The sequence below is a fragment of the Oncorhynchus mykiss genome, chromosome 19, assembly GCF_013265735.2.
Source record: "Oncorhynchus mykiss isolate Arlee chromosome 19, USDA_OmykA_1.1, whole genome shotgun sequence".
Classification (NCBI taxonomy): domain Eukaryota; kingdom Metazoa; phylum Chordata; class Actinopteri; order Salmoniformes; family Salmonidae; genus Oncorhynchus; species Oncorhynchus mykiss.
The window spans coordinates 34,123,061-34,145,146 of record NC_048583.1 but is presented as its reverse complement, the minus strand read 5'-3'; the positions used below and the strand labels follow the sequence as shown (position 1 = coordinate 34,145,146).

The 22,086-nt window shown below is 43.8% G+C and overlaps 2 protein-coding genes across 14 annotated transcripts in view; both read right to left on the bottom strand.

Annotated features, from left to right (window-relative positions):
• Positions 1 to 1,146: 1,146 nt before the first annotated feature.
• sdsl (serine dehydratase-like) lies at positions 1,147 to 4,071 on the bottom strand. The gene is made up of 7 exons (XM_021574025.2): positions 3,591 to 4,071; positions 3,120 to 3,159; positions 2,900 to 3,039; positions 2,667 to 2,755; positions 2,145 to 2,372; positions 1,903 to 2,033; positions 1,147 to 1,709 (listed from the first exon to the last, which is right to left on the bottom strand). Exons 1-7 carry the CDS (start codon positions 3,741 to 3,743, stop codon positions 1,516 to 1,518), a joined length of 975 nt encoding a protein of 324 aa, XP_021429700.1. The 5' UTR covers positions 3,744 to 4,071; the 3' UTR covers positions 1,147 to 1,515.
• A 136-nt stretch (positions 4,072 to 4,207) lies between these two features.
• Positions 4,208 to 22,086, bottom strand: part of LOC110497716 (apoptosis-stimulating of p53 protein 1) — a 43,916-nt gene continuing 26,037 nt past the window's right edge. For 7 of the 13 annotated variants that reach the window (XM_021574021.2, XM_021574012.2, XM_021574019.2 and 4 more), the window contains 14 exons: positions 19,290 to 19,391; positions 14,985 to 15,159; positions 14,352 to 14,548; positions 13,688 to 13,852; positions 13,036 to 13,228; positions 12,526 to 12,654; positions 9,286 to 9,368; positions 8,514 to 8,943; positions 7,517 to 8,286; positions 7,148 to 7,288; positions 6,760 to 6,893; positions 6,422 to 6,588; positions 5,941 to 6,140; positions 4,208 to 5,549 (listed from right to left, as the gene is read on the bottom strand). In XM_021574021.2, the coding sequence (XP_021429696.2) occupies positions 5,508 to 5,549; positions 5,941 to 6,140; positions 6,422 to 6,588; positions 6,760 to 6,893; positions 7,148 to 7,288; positions 7,517 to 8,286; positions 8,514 to 8,943; positions 9,286 to 9,368; positions 12,526 to 12,654; positions 13,036 to 13,228; positions 13,688 to 13,852; positions 14,352 to 14,548; positions 14,985 to 15,159; positions 19,290 to 19,391 (2,928 nt within the window). In that variant the 3' untranslated portion in view covers positions 4,208 to 5,507. The remainder of the gene's footprint in view (positions 5,550 to 5,940; positions 6,141 to 6,421; positions 6,589 to 6,759; positions 6,894 to 7,147; positions 7,289 to 7,516; positions 8,287 to 8,513; positions 8,944 to 9,285; positions 9,369 to 12,525; positions 12,655 to 13,035; positions 13,229 to 13,687; positions 13,853 to 14,351; positions 14,549 to 14,984; positions 15,160 to 19,289; positions 19,392 to 22,086) is intronic. The other 6 variants (XM_021574014.2, XM_021574015.2, XM_021574016.2 and 3 more) reach the window with 6 other exon arrangements.

Below are 22,086 nucleotides of genomic sequence, written 5' to 3'. Positions count from 1 at the left end.
CCATAAAAATAATACACTATATAGGGAATAGGGTGTAATTTGGGATACAACCTCAGCGAATATGAGGGAAGATGTCGTCTTAAGGGAGGTGGGGAATCAATCCTCTAATGTCTCTGATCTGGTCTCAGATTATCCTTTAAGACTCCATCCCCTGGGGGAGGGATAATAGACTATGAAAATAGTCATTAAAAAGCATTTCAAAGAAATTAAAGCTTAATCACATCTTCATAGTGGATCTCAATGACTGTCATTTACAACATATCAGTGTCCAAAAAGAGGAAAAGCACAGTTTTACTATAATCTTGAATTGTTATAGTCATGCTGGGAAATCATACTTACATTTGTAAATCAACTCTCTTCCTGGAAAGGCCTGGTAGAACTGTGACTGACCTAGTGCCTTGGTGAACTGCTTCATAGGTGTGAGGTAAACCTGTCACATTCAATAAACTCACATAAGCAATGGTGCTATTCCATTCTGTGGTGCTTCTTATGACCCTGTAGCTTGGGAGATGGTGTCTAACTCACATACATTGTGTCCCACAGTTGTGTCAAGTTGTCTGGATGCCCTTTGGGTGGTGGACCATTCTTGGTACACACGAGAAACTGTTGAGCGTGAAAAACCCAGTAGCTTTGCAGTTTTTGACACACTCAAACCAGTGCGCCTGGCACCTACTACCATACCCAGTTCAAAGGCACTGAAATATTTTGTCTTGCCCATTCACCCTCTGTATGGCACACACACAATCTATGTCTCAATTGTCTCAAGGCTTAAAAATCCTTCTTTAACCTGTCTCTGCTTTTTCATTACTATTTTAGATTATTATATGATAGATTTTGAGGCTTCTACTGATATCTGTTAAACATAGCCACGTTGGGTTAAGACTGTCTCATCAACCATGTCAGCTTAAACAAAATAGTAGCCTAAATGTATATCAAATAAATAATGGAATACCAGAAAATACATACTTATAGCCGATAGAAACAGAATGATGTCAGAAGTTAAGCAACGGTTGTCTTCTTAATATAGCCTACCAAGTCCACTGGTCTTTTGGTTGGAATTCTCAACAAGGAGTACCACCTGCTGGTAACAAATAGTAACTGCATTTGAACAAAGCATTAAATGTACAGATAATAACCACTACTGAATTGTATATCAGATTTTATTCTATGAGACATAAAAGGTTGTCAGAGATTTTCCAAATGTGACACTGATTGCAAAGCAGGGAAATTAGAGGCAGCATTAGTCAACATTGTGAAAATGTATACAACAGGGTGAGAAGCTGCAATAAAAAACAAATTACAAATCGGTCCTCATAATCTTTCATTAAAACAGTCTGGAGCCATGACCTGCTGGTGGAAATCCAATAGCCTCGTCCATACTGTATGTGCTGTAGCCAAATATGTTATTGTTTGATCAACTATGGAACAAGGCTATAGGCCCTGGTCAAAAGTATTGAACTATATAGAGAATAGGGTGACATTTGAGACTCAGCCTAGGAGCTCCATGTTCTGTGTTCATCTGTTGAGGACCTTCCTGAGATGTTCCAGCTGTGCCTGGTTGATGCTGCTCCCTCCACAGACAATCATAACTAGGGGTCCTGCTAGGGGAACAGGCAGCCGGCCCTCACCCTGCAGTCTCTGGATGACACCACAGTACACAGCCGCTAACGCAGCCCCACAGGCCAGCTCCACCAGCACACGCTCCTCGTCTGGACGGACACACACACACACACACACACACACACACACACAGTTTTAGTCGTAGTTGTAACAGTAGCTGCGTTTCTTTTAGGATATAACTACACATCAAATAAAGCAGAGTAATGTATGGAGATGTATTGAACATTTAAAACAATTCTAGAATGCGCCATCTGACAACAGCGGTGTCTGGTATAACCTCACCCAGGAAGGTCTCCACTGCTTGCAAGGCCTGCTGGTCAGTGACCAGCTCTGATATGATTTTCATGTTGCCCTCCTTAATGTACTCAAAGGCCTGGCTGCACACCGTCTTCGAACCCAGACACTTGGCCTCACTGGCAATGCAACCATCATGCCAGATCATTACAATGGAATAGAGCAGAAAAGATTTGAATATAACATAAAGCTAAATGAATATCTCAGTGTTATCTCTGTTCTCTTCTCACCTAGTGATGTCAGGGAGGGTGACTATCTTGCCAGCCTTTACTGCTGCGTTAAAACAGTCTGCTCCCTCAGTCTCCATGCAGATGATGGGCACACTGGCCCAGCCCACTTCCTTCATGCCCTCCACCACCCCACAGAGCAGCCCTCCTCCCCCCACAGATAAAACTACAGCCCCAGGCTTGGATGGAAGAGAGGCCTTGATCTCTCTCACAATACTGGCATGGCCTTGCCTGGGGGAGAATCAAATCAAATCATATTTAAAGTGTAATTTCCAAACAAATGTGTCACCATACACTTTACACAAAATAGAAAGGGGGAAAAAAATGAGACAAACAAGAAGAAAAGGGGTGGGGAAACTGTCCATTCAAAAGAAAAGGCAACAGCAACTCCTAATAGGAGAAGAATGGTGTTAATTTCACAGAATCTGAACCATTATTTGTGATCGGTCATTCTAGTCGGTCATTCTAGAAGTCATGCCCCTTACAGGCTCATTTAAGGTTGGTGTGACTGGAGTATCTTCTCACCAGAGCAGAGGATGGTCAAAGGGTGGGACATAGGTCAGGCCATCAGTCTGGGTCAGACGCAGGGCTTCATCATTGGCATCATCCCACACCTGAACAGGAAAAATGAGACAGACAAATGGCAACAAACACCTGGGGGAACAGAGTAGCCTACAAAGTCCACAAGTAAAGCAGTCTTTGGTTATAAGGCTGGAAAAAACTAGAGAGGAGAGGTGGTCACTAATTGGCGGGATTACCTTGCCGACTACTCTGACCGTGGCTCCCTGGTCCTTTAGCTTCTCCCTAATCAGCTCAGGAGAGGATGAAGGCACAATGATAGTTGCTGGAATGTTTAGTTTGCGTGCCACATAGGCTGTGGCCATCCCAGCGTTGCCACCTGAACACAACATAAAGATATTGTCATATTGGGGAATGTTTGGATCACTTGGAAATATTATTATATAAATTGTCTACTACCTGAAGAGCAAACAACTCCTTTGGACTCTGGTCCTGCAATCTAGAAATGTAAAAAAGTATAATGCTATTGATCAGATGTGTATTTTTTTTTTTATTTAAAAACTGGGAAAGTGTTATTTATATATTGAAACGTTGCTCTGTTCTTATCATCATGAACTCAAGGAAGCATTAATAAATAAAAATGTATCTGGTCAACACTAGGAGGTGTTATCGCACAAGTGTTTGAGCAGTACTAAATAAACCTGAAACAAACTCTTTATAATAATGGCGGATATTTTCCATGATGAGCAGAATTTCAAAGGTTTGTGCGTGTGAGGTTGTTTGTTTCCAGTATGTAGGCTGATAACTTGCGTAAAACAATAGGCTAATCTTTGAAATGTTACTAAATCTCTATTTTACGTATGGTTGTCATTAGATGTTATGTAAATTGGATTTACGATAATTTTACTTCAACCCTTTGAACATGCCTACCTTTTGACACAGGTGTCCGATACCACGGATTTTGAATGAACCGGATGGTTGGGAACTTTCCATTTTTAAATACACTTCGGTCCCCGTCCGTTTTGACATGTCTATGCTCTCCAAAAACGGGCTATTTATGTGAAAGGCTTTTGGGCTTGCCATGAGGGCTCAGGATAACAACGTTGGAAGTATTCGATGTCCCCTTGAATGTGCAAATCCAGGTTTTCTTTTCTCGCCAATGTGCCCAATCCACAGAGAGACGCAATGTACCGCTGTCAACTAAAATTGCAATTCCGTTGCGGATGACAAGACAATAATAGGCAAGAAGTAGGCTACTGTAGAACAATATTCCGTTTGTAGTCGTAGGCCGTGCAACTTTGTGACAAGATAGCTTGCTGCGACAATCAGTACATGATTTATCCCTGACCTTTGCATAAACTGCCATATCTATCCGTTAATGTTTAGCTTTCAAAGGAGGTGGGATAGATCATACATTAATCGACACGCCCCCTGTTATTAACTCTTGTTTGGTAGACTGTATGAAAACTGCAGCCAATGTAAGCAAGCATTGTGCATAGCATAATGAGACGTTATTACTATAACAACATACAACATTCTATGTGACATTTTTTTTTTACTCCCATTCAAGGGAAACAATTATTTATTGTGTACATTTACATTTTTTGCAGCATATTGATTGGTGTTTGTTTTGTATGTCACATAACCCATCCATACAGTAGACTGTAATACACAACCAGTATATCAAGCCAGCGTCGGTCAACAGGTAGGCTATACTCAGTGATGAAATGGTGTATCAATTTGCATGATGGCTATTAAATAGACAACAACCAACCTGAAACAAAAATAGGGAAAATAGCACAATGTAGAAACTTCTGCCTAAATTGAACTCAATATGAATACAAACGCCAAAGAGAGATCCTAACTATAGACCTCCTGTTTGGGTGATAAAGCATTTATATACTGTAGGCCTATGCGTGTTTGATGAGCTTAGTTTCAATTCACACTCATCGTTAGCTTCATAGTTATTATATCTGTATAAGAAAATACTGCACCTCTCACTTTCCTATCCCAGCACTACCTCTTCCCCTCCTTCCTTCAGAACAAACACATTTTGGTTCGCAAAAATAAAACCAATATTGTATGACTGTTTTAAACATTCCACATCTCTTTCAGTAGCTTTAACCAGCCTTCAGAGTCGTTCAATAACACCTGCTGTCACATTTCATCCAGTCCATTTCTCTTCTCGTAAAAACATTACCTTATCTCTCGCTTTCTTTCCTCCACTGAAACCCTGGAGATTTGCCTTGCAGGGGAACTGTCCATCTTCATCTAACAGCACTTAGTTCAAACCCACATTCACTAACCCATGACTGCCTCTGTCCTGTCCTCTGCTCCCTTCTCTGAGAATATCACATTCAAGTCCTTACTCGACTGACACACAGGAGAAAAACACTGAGTGAGAGAGGGAAATGGGAAGCCCAGTCCCAGAGTATTATCTGAATGAGGGGTGGTGGCAAAAAAATAAGTACAAATGTTGCTTCATTGCTTCATGAACCAATGAGAAAAAGTCAGCTTAGTCAGAGAGAAAAGCGAAACCTTAAATGCAGACAGGGATCTATGGATGGTGTGTGCTGGCTCTTCTTCCTACTTGGTAAGTGACCACCAATATCGAGCCTGTCTGTCCGTCCGTCCGTCCGTCTGTCTGTCTCTGTCTGTCTGTCCAGATATAGGCCACTCTGTCCATGCCCTGGCCCTTGTCCTTTGTTCTGGGGTGGCACAGACTGACACAGAGAGAGGGCACTGTCCAGGCGCTGCCACTGTCTGCAAGTCTAGTCAGCTCCAGCTCTGAGCCCAGTCCCAGCACAACAACGTGCACTATCTTCTCAGCAACGTGCGTCATCTTCTCTATGCCAGAGAACGTTGTCTAGGCTTGATCCTTGGATACAACTGTAAGAAGAAGAAGAAAACGTTATTGTTCATATTAAGGAATATTCAGCTTATAGGATTTATTACCAAATATTTTGAGATGCCACTTCTGTCATTGGGTTAAAGCTCCTAATAAATTTCAACTAACATTTAATTAACATGTAATTTCAAACAAGATTGGGGATATCTTATACATAGTATATAAGCATAAATACACCACATTAATCACATAATTAAAGGATCTCTATGATATTAACATCCTGGTGATTCATATTAACATCCTGGTGATTCATATTAACATCCTGGTTATTCATATTAACATCCTGGGGATTCATATTAACATCTTGGGGATTCATATTAACATCCTGGTGATTTAGACCATAGTTGTATCCATCATGGTGGCTGGCCTTACCCCTAGCAGGTTGCGTGGCACGTATCCCTCCTTGTCATGTAGTCTGGCCCACCACCATTCTGTCTCAGCGTCGTCCCTGCGGCTCAGAGTGGTAATGGCGTCTCCCTCGTGGAAAGACAGCTCGTCTGAGCTCTGGGCCTCGTAGTCCCACAGCCCGTACACTGACCCTTTATTCATCACACCCAGCTTCTCCTGCACCCCTGGGGGGCGGATAGAGGGGAAGAGGGTCACTTCACAGTTCACATAGAAAAACTATTGAACCTTCCTGACACAAAACCATGGCCCTGTCTAGAAAACCCTGGCCAAACAATAACGTTGGAACTTCACCTAGACTTCAGATAGGTTAGGTGGAGCTTTCACCATATTGCTTATACCTATCCAATTTGACATATCCTAGCACAAGTTCCTAGTGTGTAGGGTGTAGGGGCTATGGGTTGTTTTTGTTCAGGAGCCATATGTCTCTCTATAGAACACCACTCACCGTAGAGGAACTGGGAACACTGTGTGTATCCATCCTCCATCTCCTCACACTTATCAGCCGCTGTCTCCACGTCACTTATGGTGGTGGCAAAGATGGCCGCCCCTGACTCCACCAGCATCTTACAGAGATGTACACTGTTACAGGAGGCGGCACAGTGTAGTGGGGTCCTGGATATATGACGGACACAAAAGGAGAGACGTTCATGGAGACATTCTGTAGTCTTGACCATTTTAAATACAGGTGAGCAAAGCTAAGGTGAAAGAAATAGAAAATATCAAGTGAAAGAGGAAGGTAAAGAGAAATGGTCACAGCAGGGTTTAAAAAGTGTATGTCCTCACCATCCATCGCTGTCAGCAGCGTTGACGTTGACCCCAAAGTCGAGCAGGAACTTGACGATGTGGTGATGTCCAGCACATACAGCGTTGTGCAGGGGGGTGATGCCCTCATCATTGGCTGTGCTGGGATTCTCAACCTGCATGGTGAAAGGGTCAATCAATCACATTTATTTCAATTAAATTCAATTAAATAATTAAATAATCATGATAAAGACTTTTTTTTACATCAACAGTTGTTACAAAAGCTGTTAAAATGTTTAAAGGTAGATGATTTAGATGTCAGTTTGAAATCCCTCACATGCTGACAGTCTATGGTATGTAAAATGAGAAGACTCAACACAGTTAATTTATCTTCTGGGATAATAGTTTGAATTGAAGAGCGTATGATTACCTCATAGATGATCCTTTGCACCAGGTCAAATTCTCCCTCCAGAGAGGCGTCCAGTAGCAGGGCCAGGGGGTTGAACTTGACCCGCAGCCCGTGGCCTGTCCGCTCTGACTCAGGCTTCTTCAGGTTAGTCCTCTTGATCTGCTGAGACAGAGAAAGGGGAGTTACTCTCTACCTAATGTCATGACTAAGGCAGAGAATGTTTCCTGTGAAGAAAGTGAAGTCTGCAACTCTGATGGCAACTCTAACATAAGTCAAGGAGTTTTTGCTTACCGTGTGACCTGACCAGGAGAAACTCTGGACCCTATGAATTATGACTTACAAAAAGGAAGCATATTGTTACACTGTGGAGCTGTAGCTCCGCGGGCTTACCTTAGGCAGTGCCGGGGGTGTGACAGTCCGAGGAGAGGTGTCTTTCTGCTGGGGGGACGAGGCCTCAGGGATGGGCCTTGGAGTGGAGGTGGTGCTGGTGGTGGTAGGACCAGGCTGGTTGTTGTTGTTGTTGTCTTCCTTGCTGGGCTGGGGGGTGGGCAAGCAGGGAATGGCCTCACTGGGTGGGGGGGTCCTCTGCTGCTGATTTTCATTGGAGTCAGAGGAAGGGGACAGGCGATGGTCTGAATTGGGACCCTCTGCTGCAGTGACCACAAGGGAGGCGGTCTCCATCAGGTTCCCATTAGCAGTGTTGATGTTGTCCATGTCAGGACATCCCAGGACACCACCCATGAAGACAGGCTGGTAGAACGGAGTGTTGTTGCTGCCCTCCATGCCTCCGGCCAGGGTGTTGAAGCGCTGGTACAGGAGCTTCTGGATGTTGGGTCCGGTGGGGCCCTCTGGCTCTGTGATGGAGCTGCGTTTCTTCAGCGGGCGCGGCGCGTTGGTCAACCGCCGGCGCAGGACCTCCAGGTCGGCATCGCTCTGGTAACGCAGCGGGGAGTGGGCCACGGGGGTCAGCTTGGTGGGGCTCAGGGGCCGCGGGATGTTCTCCACACTGGGAGGGGGTAGGAGTCTACCCTCTGTGGTGTCCCCTTCCCTGTCCACCATGTCCTCTCCACCCCCCAGGCCTCCTCCTGGGGACAGTGCCCCGTGTTGGAAGGGCACAGGGGAGGGAGAGGTGCTGGAGGGAAGCACTGGTTTCCCATACACTACAAACAAAAGGAGATAAAGACATTATTATAGGACCATACCGGTTGAGGCCCAACAGGAAAGTCAAGCGTTATCTGGATTGAAATGGGACTATTATATTGGTCCTACTGTGCCAGACAAGCTCAATCAAGTGCAGATGCATTATTTGAAGGAAATCATATACTATTAGAACCCAGGTCTGACTGACTCTTTACAAAATATAATGTTAATCTATTGAGGGGTTTACCTGCTTTGACAGCAGATCTGCCTCCTAGTGTGTAGCTCTTGGCTGTCGGCTGCTGCAGGTACATGTGGTAGATGGAGGAGGAGTTCATGGTGGCTGGGCCCTTCCTGGGGGACTGAGGCCTGGAGGAGGACCTGTCTGGGACGTAGGGCCTCACAGCCACAGCCAGCGGGGGGTCAGGCCTCTCTCCCTGGCCCGGCTGGGGTGTGGGGCTGGGGGGGACAGAGATACGCTGCTGGATCTGCTGGGAGGAGGAACCAGGAGGTGCAGGGGTTGGGGCTGAGCGCTGCCAGGCTAAGGTGGCAGGGGCAGACCTGGGCAGGGAGCTGGTAGAGCAGACTATAGACGGGTGACCAGTAGGTGCAGGGTAAGTGCCATAGATGGGTGGTGGTTTGGACACGGATCCTCCTGGTAGCTTACTGGAGTCAAGGCTCTGTGGAAGGAAATAGAGTGAACCAGTGAGATAGACGTCCATGTAGGACAGTAGGAAGGAGAGAGTCCAAGGAATGTGTGAAAGAGCAAAAAGTGAATGTTTGCGTCTCAATAGTCTAAAGTGGATTCTCTACTTGTGTCCCCTCCTTCGTCCTTATTGATCTGAAAAAACAGGGTCTGTGAAAGCAAAATGGTGGAGAATGCCTACTAGGAATTTGCTTTTCTTGGTTAGTTACAGAATAACAGTGCAGGTGAAGGAGAGGAGATGATGACAGGAAGCTACTTTAGACTATTGAGAGGTACTCAATGACCGTAGTAGTGGGAGGTGAAGTAGGGATCTCACCTGGTCTGGGCTGGTTTTCCTCCAATCTGAAGGTTGGCGTGAGGAGACACTTTTACTCAGGGTGGGCCACACTGCATCATTGGCTACAGGAGGGGTAGAGAAGAGAGGGATTGAGTGAGAAAGGCAAGAGGTAAAAGAGGGGGTGAAAGACCGCAGGACCCGGTAGTCTGTGTATCAGTATAAAGGTTGGGGAAGATGGGCTGTGGTATTCTAGTTGTCTTGAGAAGTGATCGATAGAATGTTGACGTAGTCTAAATGAGCAACTGAAAGTACAGTTACACACACAACACTGTATTTGAAGAACTAGTACCTGAGGCTAATACGTTTCCATTTCTAGATCACGTTGCTCTCTTTGCCTTGTGTCTCATACTAATCTCGGTTAACCCAGAACTAAAGTCTTGCGTAGTTGGTCAGATGCTCGATTAAGTTCTGGGTCCATATGTGTTAAGAGAAGAGGATAGGAACCGGAACGAAGAGCTCCACCCTCTCTCTTTGCAAGTTAGAGTCCAAATGTTGCCTCCCCTTCCAAAATTTGAAAAATGCTAACACCTGCGAAATCACAATTTGCCCACAGCACCGGGAACTTATGCTGCTCGTTATCCCGCGCATCCCATTGTATCATGACAGATCTCCAGTACCGTTTATGTAGTCTGTCCACTAGAGATTAGTCTCATACAGACTGGCACAGTACAGGAACAGGGTGACCTCCATACCTATATTGCAGGACAGACTGACCTGAGGGACACAGTGTCAGTTCTAATAACAAGGAGTATGTGCTGTGTGTATTTTAGTCCCCGTTTCTGATCCGGTTTAGATCAGGTTAAAGGGATTAGAGAATGTCTATCACTCCAAGAGGATCACTCTCTCACTCCCTCTCCCTCTCTTTTCTCGCTCAGCTCTCCTGGAGACAGTCTGTCTGGTGGTAAACCCTGCATCCTGTCTGTCTGCCTGCCAGGCTTCCTATTAAACCTGTTGCAGTGTCTGTGCCAGCAAAGCCACTGCTACTCTCCCTTTCAAACATTACAACTGCCCGGTCCTATTAAAAGGTGAGCACTAGAGGCGCTACATCATCTAAGGCTGAGCCTGAAATGGCAAGCTATTCCCTATATAGAGCACTAGTTTTGACCAGGGCCCACATAGAGCTCTGGTCAAATAAAGTGGACAATATAGGGAATAGGGTGCCATTTCTGACGCAGCACAAGTCCATCAGAGAGGACACATCATTCCTCTCTCTACACGAGTCCCGTTTGAATTGTACATTCATAGAGGTGGACAACTATGCATCAGTAACCCCTTCTCGAACGTCATAGATCTATTTTTGTCCATACAAATAAACCACGTAGCTTATCCATTTCCCATTATTCAATCGAGGTCATTTAGACTGACCGTGGTATTTTTGGCTACATATATTCACACGATAACATTCAATTCCAATATAAATAAATTGATTTTCTAGGCCGAGAAATGAATGGGACCTCATAGTAGGCCTACAGAAGATGAACACAATAGTTACATAATGATTCAACCTGTAGCTACATATTTTATGTAAGGAGGGAAGGCAAGGCTGTGGCATTAGTTTTAGGTAGATGTTATAACTATATACATGCATGTACACTACCGGTCAAAAGTTTTAGAACACCTACTCTTCAAGGGTTTTTCTTTATTTTTTACTATTTTCTACATTGTAGAATAATAGTGAAGACATCAAAACGATGAAATAACACATATGGAATCAGGTAGTAACCCAAAAAGTGTTAAACAAATCTAAATATATTTTATATTTGAGATTCTTCAAATAGCCACCCTTTGCCTTGATGACAGCTTTGCACACACTTGGCATTCTCTCAACCAGCTTCATGAGGTAGTCACCTGGAATGCATTTCAATTAACAGGCGTTCCTTGTTAAAAGTACATTTGTGGAATTTTTTTCATTCTTAATGCGTTTGAGCCAGTCAGTTGTGTTGTGACAAGGTAGGGGTGGTATACAGAAGATAGCCCTATTTGGTAAACGTCCAGGCCATATTATGGCAAGAACAGCTCAAATAAGCAAAGAGTAACAACAGTCCATCATTACTTTAAGACATGAAGGTCAGTCAATACGGAACATTTCAAGAACTTTTAAAGTTTCTTCAACTGCAGTCGCAAAAACCATCCAGCGCTATGATGAAACTGGCTCTCATGAGGTCCGCCGCAGGAAAGGAAGACCCAGAGTTACCTCTGCTGCAGAGGATAAGTTCATTAGAGATACCAGCCTCAGAAATTGCAGCCCAAATAAATGCTTCACAGAGTTCAAGTAACCGGCAACTGTTCAGAGGAGACTGTGTGAATCAGGCCTTCGTGGTCGAATTGCTGCAAAGAAACTACTACTAAAGGACACCAATAATAAGAAGAGACTTGCTTGGGCCAATGGAAACTTGTCCTTTGGTCTGGAGTCCAAATTGGAGATTTTTTGGAGTCTCACAAAGACCGTTGTGTCTTTGTGAGACACGGTGTGGGATGACCTCCGCATGAGTTTACAACCGTAAAGTATGGAGGAGGAGGTGTTATGGTGTGGGGGTGCTTTGCTGGTGACACTGTCCGTGATTTATTTAGAACTCAAGGCTCACTTAACCAGCATGGCTACCACAGCATTCTGAACACGCCATTCCATCTGGTTTGGGCTTAGTGAGATCATTTATTTTTCAACAGGACAATGACCCAACACACCTCCAGGCTGTGTAAGGGCTATTTTACCAAGAAGGAGAGTGATGGAGTGCTGCATCAGATGACCTGGCCTCCGCAATCCCCCAACCTCAACCAAATTGAGATAGTTTGGGATGAGTCGGACTGCAGAGGGAAGGAAAAGCAACCAACAAGTGCTCAGCATATGTGGGAACTCCTTCGGGACTGTTGGAAAAGCATTCCAGTTGAAGCGGGTTGAGAAAATGCCAAGAGTGTGCAAAGCTGTCATCAAGGCAAAGGGTGGCTATTTGAATATAAAATATATTTGTTTAACACTTTTTTTGTTTACTACATGATTCCACATGTATTATTTCATAGTTTTGATGTCTTCACTATTATTCTACAATCTAGAAAATAGTCAAAATAAAGAAAAACCCTTGAATGAGTAGGTGTTCTAAAACTTTTGACCGGTAGTGTACATAACTATCAGAATTCATGTTTAAGCACTGTTGTTGATATTGAGTTATGCTACTGAAGCCCCTCTCCTTCTGCTGCCCTGGTCCCTGGCTGCCGACTCACTGTTAGCACCGTGGGCCCCTGAGGGGGACCGGTGCCCCTCTCTCAGCTCCACGGGGTCCACTATGATGTCTAAATCTGAGACCTTCCATTGGCCGGAGGGCTTCCTCACACCGCACCCCTCCTCCTCTGCTGAGCCGAGACCGCCACACACACCGTGGTCACAACAACAACAATAACAACGACAACAACAGCAGGAAAAGACGATACGAGTAAGGGAAGGAGAAGAAGAGGTCCACAGACAGACATGGGAGAATAGAGGAAAGGAAGTTAGAGAAAGCTGAGCCAGATAACACAAAAATACGACGAGTTTAGATTTGAAATATCTGCTCAGAGGTGTTACGTGCTGCTACCACTCTGAACTAAAATCCTCTACCACCTCCTCCTTACCAATCTCATGACTGTCGAGATAAGATCAACCAAGGTGTCCCAAATAGACAGATATAGTCTGACAAACAGTAGTTTGAGAGTGATAAAGTAGGTAAAGCTGCAGAGTGTGGAGCAGGGACTGACCTGATTTAGAGCGGCCATGGTTGATGGGGCCAGTCCCAGGGACAGACTGTGGTTTTAAGGGGTCTGGGGGCAGAGCGTAGCCTCCCTCCTGTCTGCCTGGGACGGGGACCTGGATATAGGGACACACAGCGGCCACGCGCCCTGAGCTGCTGGGGGTGGGCTGGGGGGAGGGAGGCCCATTTATCCTGTTAAGCTGTGGAGTGGAGCGAGAGAGACGGGAAATACAATGTCAGCTATACTTAAAATCACAATGATCTGCTGTAGATTACAGAGAATTTCAAAGAGACAGAGAGTGAAGCCAATTACCTAAATACTGAATGTATAAACAGTGAAATTATTAGCATTTTTTTGGCTTACATTTGCAAATTTAAAAACTTGTTTTAAGGCATCAAAATGTGAAAACTGTGAGTACTTTCACTAGGCACTGTGCAGTGCAGTATGTAGGCGTGATATGCTACTGCATATGCGCTGATGGTCTGAGTGTAAGAGTGAGTGGGAACAGAAAGTTATTGAGTATTGAGATAGATTGAGTATCTCTGAGAACACAAAGGTATTGAGTATTGAGATAGATTGAGTATCTCTGGGAGCACAAAGGTATTGAGATAGATTGAGTATCTCTGGTGAGCTTGTGAGAGTTCCTTCCTGGTCTTACAGGGTTGTTCTCTTTTTGACGTGCCTCAGCTTTTTTCTTGTGCAGGCGCTCGCGGAGGTCCCAGATGCGCTTGTCCATCATGGTCACCTCTGTGTTGCGCTTATTCAGCAGCTCCTTGTTCTGCTGCAGCCTGCCGCTCTGCTCCGCGTTCAGCTTGTTACGCACCTGACAGAGACACAGAGGGAACAGGGAACACACCAGGGGTCAGATGGATGGGAAATAGGGTCATTCCTGTGTGTGTGTGTGTGTGTGTGTGTGTGCGCGTTGGTGGCATGGCAGAGTCACGCCAGTGGGCATCCTGTCCTGTCTCTGTTTAACCAGGCCCTGGCAGGATGAGGGATGAAGAGACAAAAGCTGCAAATGTCCTTCAGAATGAAAATGTCAATCGGACTCTAATCTCCTCTCCTTCATCTGATCTACAGCTGGATGATGTAACTTCCCCTTGAAAATATGAATCTGAAGTGTCATTACTTTATATAGTGTAATTTCTTGTTGTATTACGTAAAAACACGTCACATTAAACTGATCTCTCAGCATGACTCTGTGTCATCATAATCTAGTGGTATTGTGATGAGATGTTCACTTCTGTACAGTACTTGCAGTACTACTGAAAATATCATTTTAAATGGCTGAAGCAAGCACACATTTTCTTCAGGAAATGTACCTGTAGCTCCTGGTAAAGTTTGCGTAGCTCCAGGGCGGCCGTGCCAGTGAGAGGTCCTCCTAGGGGCTGCAGGCCGTTGAGACGTCCCCTCCTCAGGTCCTCCAGCTGCTGGGTGAGCTGGTCCACCTTCACCACAGCTGACTGCAGCTCTGCCTGCTTCTCCTGGAACAGCCCACTCACATGCTGGATCTCAGCCGCTGCATGGGTAGAGGACAGGGGACGCAATACACGAATATCAGTAACTATGTATTATGTGTGTGTATATATGTGTGTGTTAGGGAGAAATCAAAACATATGCTTCAAGTCTGATGCTGTGTGAGAGAAGAGTGAGTATAGTGTATCATTATCAGTGTGTGGCAGGCAGGGTGCAGCCTTGGACGTTATACAAAACAAGACCCTGCTACAGTATGACCATGGAGACGTTAAAACATTCAGAGAACTCCTGTCAACACCCAGACACACCCAGTTCCAGACCACAACATAAGGAGGGTCAGATTCCAGGCTCACTGACAGAACTAAGGAAAGAGATGACATCATGGACAGCTGAACGGAGCCCAGATTCTACTTTCACCACGTTAACAGGGCAGTGTGTGTGTGTGCGCGCAAGCGTGTGTGTATTGGAGCATTGCTTACACAGGTTGCCATTGATGAGCTTGCTGTAGTCCACCTGGCCCCTCATGGCGCGGATCTTCTTTAGTTTGGCCTCCTGACTCTCCACTCGCTCCTTCAACCTCTGCAGCTTCTCAGCCTCTGACGCTGTCTGGCCCTGTGTGTGGTCCTGCTGCTTCAGGTACCTCAAACGCTGCTCCTGAGGGGAGGGGAGGGGAGGGGAGGGTTGAAGGAGGGACAGAGGGGAACAATGAGTTACAGATGTGGGGAGGTAAAATGTAGTGCAAGCATTCCTCCACTTCATTCAGACACAGATAAAATTACACACACTGACGCAGACACACATATTCGAACACAAGCACATAACAATGACCTGCTTTTAGAAATAACTTTCACACACACACTACACAGCCACACACACCTCCGTTCTCACTGAAGAGAGCTGAAAGGAACAAAGGACGAAAAGGAAGGAGATGGTAAAGGAAAAAGAGAGTGAAAAGAGAAAGAAAGTAATAAAAAGTATTGAGAAAAGAGGGAGCAAGAGACACACAGCAAATGTAATCAAATTCAGCTAACTTAGTGGACCTAAACACACAGATTTGCAGAGAAGAGAGAATACACAAACCATTTTTCTCTTATCAAAACATTTAGAGGGCTTTTCTGCCAACACACATTTTCTCCAATACAAAAAATACCAGCCTTGCAAATGACATACATAGATAATCTAAATAACGAAAACAAAATCCATACATACCAGTAGTGGAGTGAGTGAATGAGTGAAAAACAAATCAGTATGTGAATGAGAGCGAATGAGGTAGTGAGTACAAGGGATTGCAAGGCTATGTGGTGCTGACTAAAGAATGTTCAGGTCTGCTCTAGAATGAGCAAACACAATGCAGGTTCTGACACAGAAAGAGAGAGCGAGAGAGAGAGAGAACTGGGCAGGGAGTGTTGACTAAACACAATCCACTGTTCAATAGAAGGACAAAATGAGAGCAGTAACCCACTCTATGCAAACACCCAAAATCACAGCTAATCACACACATTAATACACAGTGTTAATACAGTGAACAAATAAAACATTCCCATACTGACACGTGTATGTACGTAGCTTATAAAGTCACAGAAGCTTCATTAAACCTCTAGTAGTCAACTGCATCACCAGTATTACCCTAATCATCAACACATAAAAAGGCATCATGGCTTCTTATAGGATAGACAACGTTGAAACATCCAGTGTTTCCTCAGCCCCATAATAAAACATAAACAGACATATTTACCTTCAGACTGAGAAACACCAGTTAAAACCTAATCCACAATCGGATCTAAACAGGAAATGTGATTATCAGTAAAATACTAAAGAATACATGACAAGTTGTCCCCTGATGTCTCAGGTAAATGCTTTCCTGGTGCTAAATTTGAGTTTCCAGTATGTTGCGTGTGGTAAAATAGGGTAAACCCTTAACTGTTAAACCCTCTAGGTTCCTCTCCATCCTCTCCTCTCCTTGAGACAGCCCAGCAGCTGGCTGCTCACCGCTGATCTCATTTCCTGCCGGACATCTATTCCCTTCCTGTTGTTGTCCCTGCTCGTTGTCCCTGGCGATGCATGCTGCCACCTCACACAATGACCACAATGACCACACAGTAACCATAACTCTGTACCTAGCTAGTGACTGCACACAATATCACACACAAGATGATCTAGGAACTGCTTGATGTGTTTAAATGACCACAGAGACCACAACAAGCTGACCACAGCATGTGACCAGATCAACAACAGACCATGTGTGAACTATATCCCAACCAATCAAAAATCAAGCATAAGCAGACGTACAATGGTCAGGAAAAACTCTTCCCCAACGCATCCCACCACAAATGCTGTTTGTGATGAGCAACCAACACTATTAAGACATGACAGGCAAGCAGGTAACACACACTCACTGCCTCTCTGACCTTTTAGCACTCATGTTTGCATGTTAATGTATCCTGCATGTAAACAGATGCATCTGTTTTGGATCTTCATCCAAACCCTTTGACAGTGTGCAGGTATCTATTTTCCCTGATAGCATGTTAGCATGTCCCACTGTCTGAGACCACAGTAAAACAGGCCTCCCTGTCCTGGCCTGTTCCTTAGAGCAGTGGTATTCAAAGTTGGGGTCGCCAACTTATTTATTTTATTTTTTAGGAACAAAAAATGTGGAGTACAGATTATTGTATGGGACAATATACAAACATGTTACCTGCTTGCCTGTCATGTCTTAATAGAGTTGGTTGCTCAGCACAAACAGCATTTGTGGTGGGATGCGTTGGGGAAGAGTTTTTCCTGACCATTGTACTTCTGCTTATGTTTGATTTTTGATTGGTTGGGATATAGCTCACACATGGTCTGTTGTTGATCTGGTCACGTGCTGTGGTCAGCTTGTTGTGGTCTCTGTGGTCATTTATCCCGGCTGGCTTCCGGGATAAGCGATTAGTGTGTCAAGAATCAGTGCGGCTAGACAGGGGCGTGTTCCGGAGGACTCATGGCTCTTGACCTTCACCTTTGCGCTTAGTGGGACAATAATTTGTTACAGGAGTTGCAGCGATGGGAGAAGACTGTAACTACCAATTGAAATTTACAAAATTGGGGAGAAAAAGGAGTAAAAGTTCAACAACAACAAAATATATATAAAAACTTTTGACTGGTCCTGTATGTGTATATATGTCCATTGCTAGTGTATGTGTATATATATATATATATATATATATATATATATATATATACATACAGGACCAGTCAAAAGTTTGGACAAACTCCATTCAAGGGTTTTTCTTTATTTTTACTATTGTCCACATTGTAGACTAAAAGTGAAGACATCAAAACTATGAAATAACACATATGGAATCATGTAGTAACCAAAAAAGTGTTGAACAAATCCAAATATATTATTTATTTTAGAATTATTCAAAATAGCCACCTTTTTCCTTGATGACAGCTTCACATACTCTTGGCATTCTCTCAACCAGCTTCAAATGGAATGCTTTTCCAACAGTCTTGAAGGAGTTCCCACACATGCTGAGCACTTGTTGGCTGCTTTTCCTTCACTCTGCGGTCCAACTCATCCCAAGCCTTCGCAATTGGGTTAAGGTCGGGTGATTGTTGAGGCCAGGTCATCTGATGCAGCACTCCATCACCATCCTTTTTGGACAAATAGCCCTTACACAGCATGGAGGTGTGTTGAGTCATTGTCCCGTTGAAAAACAAATTATTGTCCCACTAAGCGCAAACCAGATATGATGGTGTATCACTGCAGAATCTGTGGTAACCATGCTGGTTAAGTGTGCCTTGAATTCTAAATATATCACAGACAGTGTCACCAGCAAAGCACCCCCACACCTCCATGATTCATGGTGGGAACAACACATGCGGAGATCATCCGTTCACCTACTCTGCGTCTCACAAAGACACGGCTGTTGGAACCAAAAATCTAAAATTTGGACTCCTCAGACCAAAGGACAGATTTCCACTGGTCTAATGTCCATTGCTAGTGTTTCTTGGCCCAAGCAAGTCTCTTCTTCTTATTGGTGTCCTTTAGTTGTAGTTTCTTTGCAGCAAATCGACCATGATGGCCTGATTCACGCGGTCTCCTCTTAACAATTGATGTTGAGATATGTCTGTTACTAGAACTCTGTGAAGCATTTATTTGTGCTGCAATCTGAGGCTGGTAACTCTAATGAACTTATCCTCTGCTTCAGAGGTAACTCTGGGTCTTCCTTTGCTGTGGCAGTCCTCATGAGAGCCAGTTTCATCATAGCGTTTGATAGTTTTCCGGATTGACTGGCCATCTTAAAATAATGATGGCCTGTCATTTCTCTTTGCTTATTTGAGCAGTTCTTGGCATAATATGGACTTGGTCTTTTACCAAATAGGGCTATCTTCTGTATACCACCCCTATCTTGTCACAACTGATTGTCTCAAACGCATTAAGAAGGAATGAAATTCCACAAATTAACTTTCAACAAGGCACACAATTGAAATGCATTCCAGGTGACTACCTCACGAAGCTGGTTGAGAGCTGGTTGACATCAATGCAAAGGGTGGCTACTTTGAAGAATCTCAAATATAAAGTTACTACATATGTGATTAGATATGTGTTATTTCATAGTTTTGATGTCTTCACTATTATTCTACAATGTAGAAAAATAATTTAAAAAATTAAGAAAACTCTTGAATGAGTAGGTGTATCCAAACTTTTGACTGGTACTGTATATTATGTTTATTGTTTATATATAAATATATATATATATATATTATTGACTATGTGATCAGCAGTGTCTGTGTCCTAGTACCTTGGCAACCAGCATCTGCTGTTGGGCCTCGATCTGTTGCTGTTGACGTGTGGCCATCTCCTGCAGCTCCGACAGAGACAGCTCCACGCTAGGGTTTTCCACCTACACACACACACGCGCAAACACACACACACGTACGCACACACATCAGACAAACCAGGAGAAAGAACAAGCTCAAAATGTGGGCCCTCTCAAACAACAAACAAAGCACATCCTCACACACACATATTGACATGAAAACACTGGCTGCATCAGATGATGAAACATTATGCTGTAGAATACAGAGACTGGTGTAGGCAGCAGTAGACCTAGATATAACAACGTCAAACATGGAGACAACAGGTCTCATCTCACCGTCTTATGTAAGAGTATTCTCCATAACGTCAAAAAACACATAACTCTCCTCTCTGATGTGAAGTTACATTAGCTTTGTGATATACAACATGAATATCAAACAGAACATCATACACATTTGAATATCAAACATTATGCTCATGATATTAAAAGGTTTGATGCTGACCCGTGATGCTGTGTGCAACACACAGCTGTCAAAAACAATATATATATTTTGTTTAAATGCATTTCTCAGTGCACACACACTGCAGTCACATGGCGCTCACACACACACACCAGCAATCATCACTGGACCACTAGGAAATGCCTGGATTGCCTAAACAGGAAGCTTGTAGTCCTGTCATGTCCTGCAATTGTGTATAGTTTTGTGTATAGTCACTGATTAACAAACACAATGCTGTCTCTCTCTCACACACACTTTTTATAAAACACACACATTAAGTCCTGCTTTCACAGTCAACTCATAATCTCCCTGAGGTGCTTGATCTCGAGTCTATCCTTTTGAGGTGAAGAGTTTATGGTTTTGTATCTTGAGAAAAGGGCTAGTGAACAGGAAGACTACAAAGCACAGCTTAGTGAGGTCACTGGACCATTCCAATCCATTCCCATTACGGCTAAAGTTGAAACCATGATGTTCAAAGGGAAATACATTACAGCAACCTTGAACAGGCCTCTGGTGCTTTAGCTTGTGGTGCCAAGGCAGCATTTGTGAGCTAGTGAAAACAGGAAGGCTTGCTGTTCGCCTTTGGACAATAGACGCCACGAGGGAAATAGGGTCATTCCTCGGTCTGTGCGTGTGTGTGTATGTGTGTGTGTGTGTGTGTGTGTGTGTGTGTGTGTGATGTGTGTATGTGTGTGTGTGTGTGTGTGGTGGAACAATGAGAGGTGCCTCTGAGTGGTCGATTCATTCATGCCTCAGTCAATGGACATGTCAAGTGTCGCCTGTCACATCAAGATTTCCTGGAATACATGACTTCCTCTCCCCTGAGGGGCTTAAATATGCAACATTTCAAGTCACCAGTAACAATTCAACAGTGGAACATTGGGTTATCCATTGTCAGAAGGATAGAATGAGTACTACACTGAACATTTTGGACCAGTGGAATCCATTGATTAGGCCTATGGGCAGAATTGTCCTCATTCTAGAGAGGCACCAAATTATGTCAAATGAGGTTTTAAAATACAACTGAAGCAGGCTTGTTTGCATTTCAACAGAGCTGTAGAGAAGCTTCATACAACATAGCTAACTTTGATAACTACTGCTGTCTGTCTTAACTAGTCTGTCATTGTAAGTTCAAAAACAGCAGGAGAAAAGGGGTCTCTAATGCAAGTTAAGGGAAATGGACAAAAATCTCTAACAGTGCATTTCCTTCACATCAAACATTGACATAACTGCTGATATTAGGAAACAGCGTCCCTGTGCAGGATCAGAATTCTGACTCAGCCCTCATACCATACGCAGGACCATGCCAGAGTACTGTACCTGCAATATTTTATCCATAGGAAAAGACAAATAAAATGTTAAACAGGTGTAGACTGACAGTGAAATGCTTACTTACGGGCCCTTCCCAACAATACAGAGAGAAAGAAAATAGAGATATAATAGAAAAGTAAAACATGCAATAAAAGTAATAATAAATACACAATGAGCTAAAAACGGGGCACCAGTACTGAGTCGATGTGCAGGCGTAAGAAGTAATTGAGGTAGATATGTACTAGTGGAGGCTCCTCAGAGGACGAAGGGGAGGATCATCCTCCTTAGTGATTTTTTTTTAAGTGATTATTTTATTTTTAAGTTAGCATTTTTAGATAAAACTATACTAAATATATTCACATCACCAAATAATAGATTAAAACACACTGTTTTGCAATGAAGGTCTACAGTAGCCTCAACAGCACTCTGTAGGGTAGCACCATGTTGTAGCCGGAGGACAGCTAGTTTCTGTAGTCCTCTGGGTACATTGACTTCAATAGAAAACCTAGGAGGCTCTTGGTTCTCACCCCCTTCCATAGACTTACACTGTAATTATGACACATTCCGGAGGATGTCCTCTAACCGATCAGAGCTCTTGCAGCATGAAATGACATGTTGCCCACCCAATCAAAGAATCAGATAATTAATCTAGTACTAAAAGCATAAGCTACAGCTAGCTAGCTAGCTAGCAATGCGTAAAATATGTTGAGTAGTTGACTCAAAGAGAGATAAAATGACTATTAGGAGAGGCAAGAAAGAGTGAGGGAGATGTTGTTGTATTTCACTTTCACTTATTTAGCTAGCGAATGCAGCTAGCTAGTTTAGCCTACTCAAACACCCGGTTCAAACAGAGAGGGACGCTATGTTAGCTAGCTGGCTATGGCTGTTCAACACTGGAATTCTTCCAAATCAAGGTAAGCTTTTGGTTTTATTAATTTCTTGCCACAGGGTCTGCCAGTGTAAATGCTT

Coding starts and splice junctions, on each gene's coding strand:
- sdsl (XM_021574025.2), bottom strand. CDS start 3,743: ATGGCAAGCCCAAAAGCCTTTCACATAAATAGCCCGTTTTTGGAGAGC. Junction 2,034..2,144: donor ACCCTCCCTGACATCACTAG/GTGAGAAGAGAA, acceptor TTGCATTGCCAG/TGAGGCCAAGTGTCTGGGTT. Junction 1,710..1,902: donor AGCAGTGGAGACCTTCCTGG/GTGAGGTTATAC, acceptor GTGTCCGTCCAG/ACGAGGAGCGTGTGCTGGTG.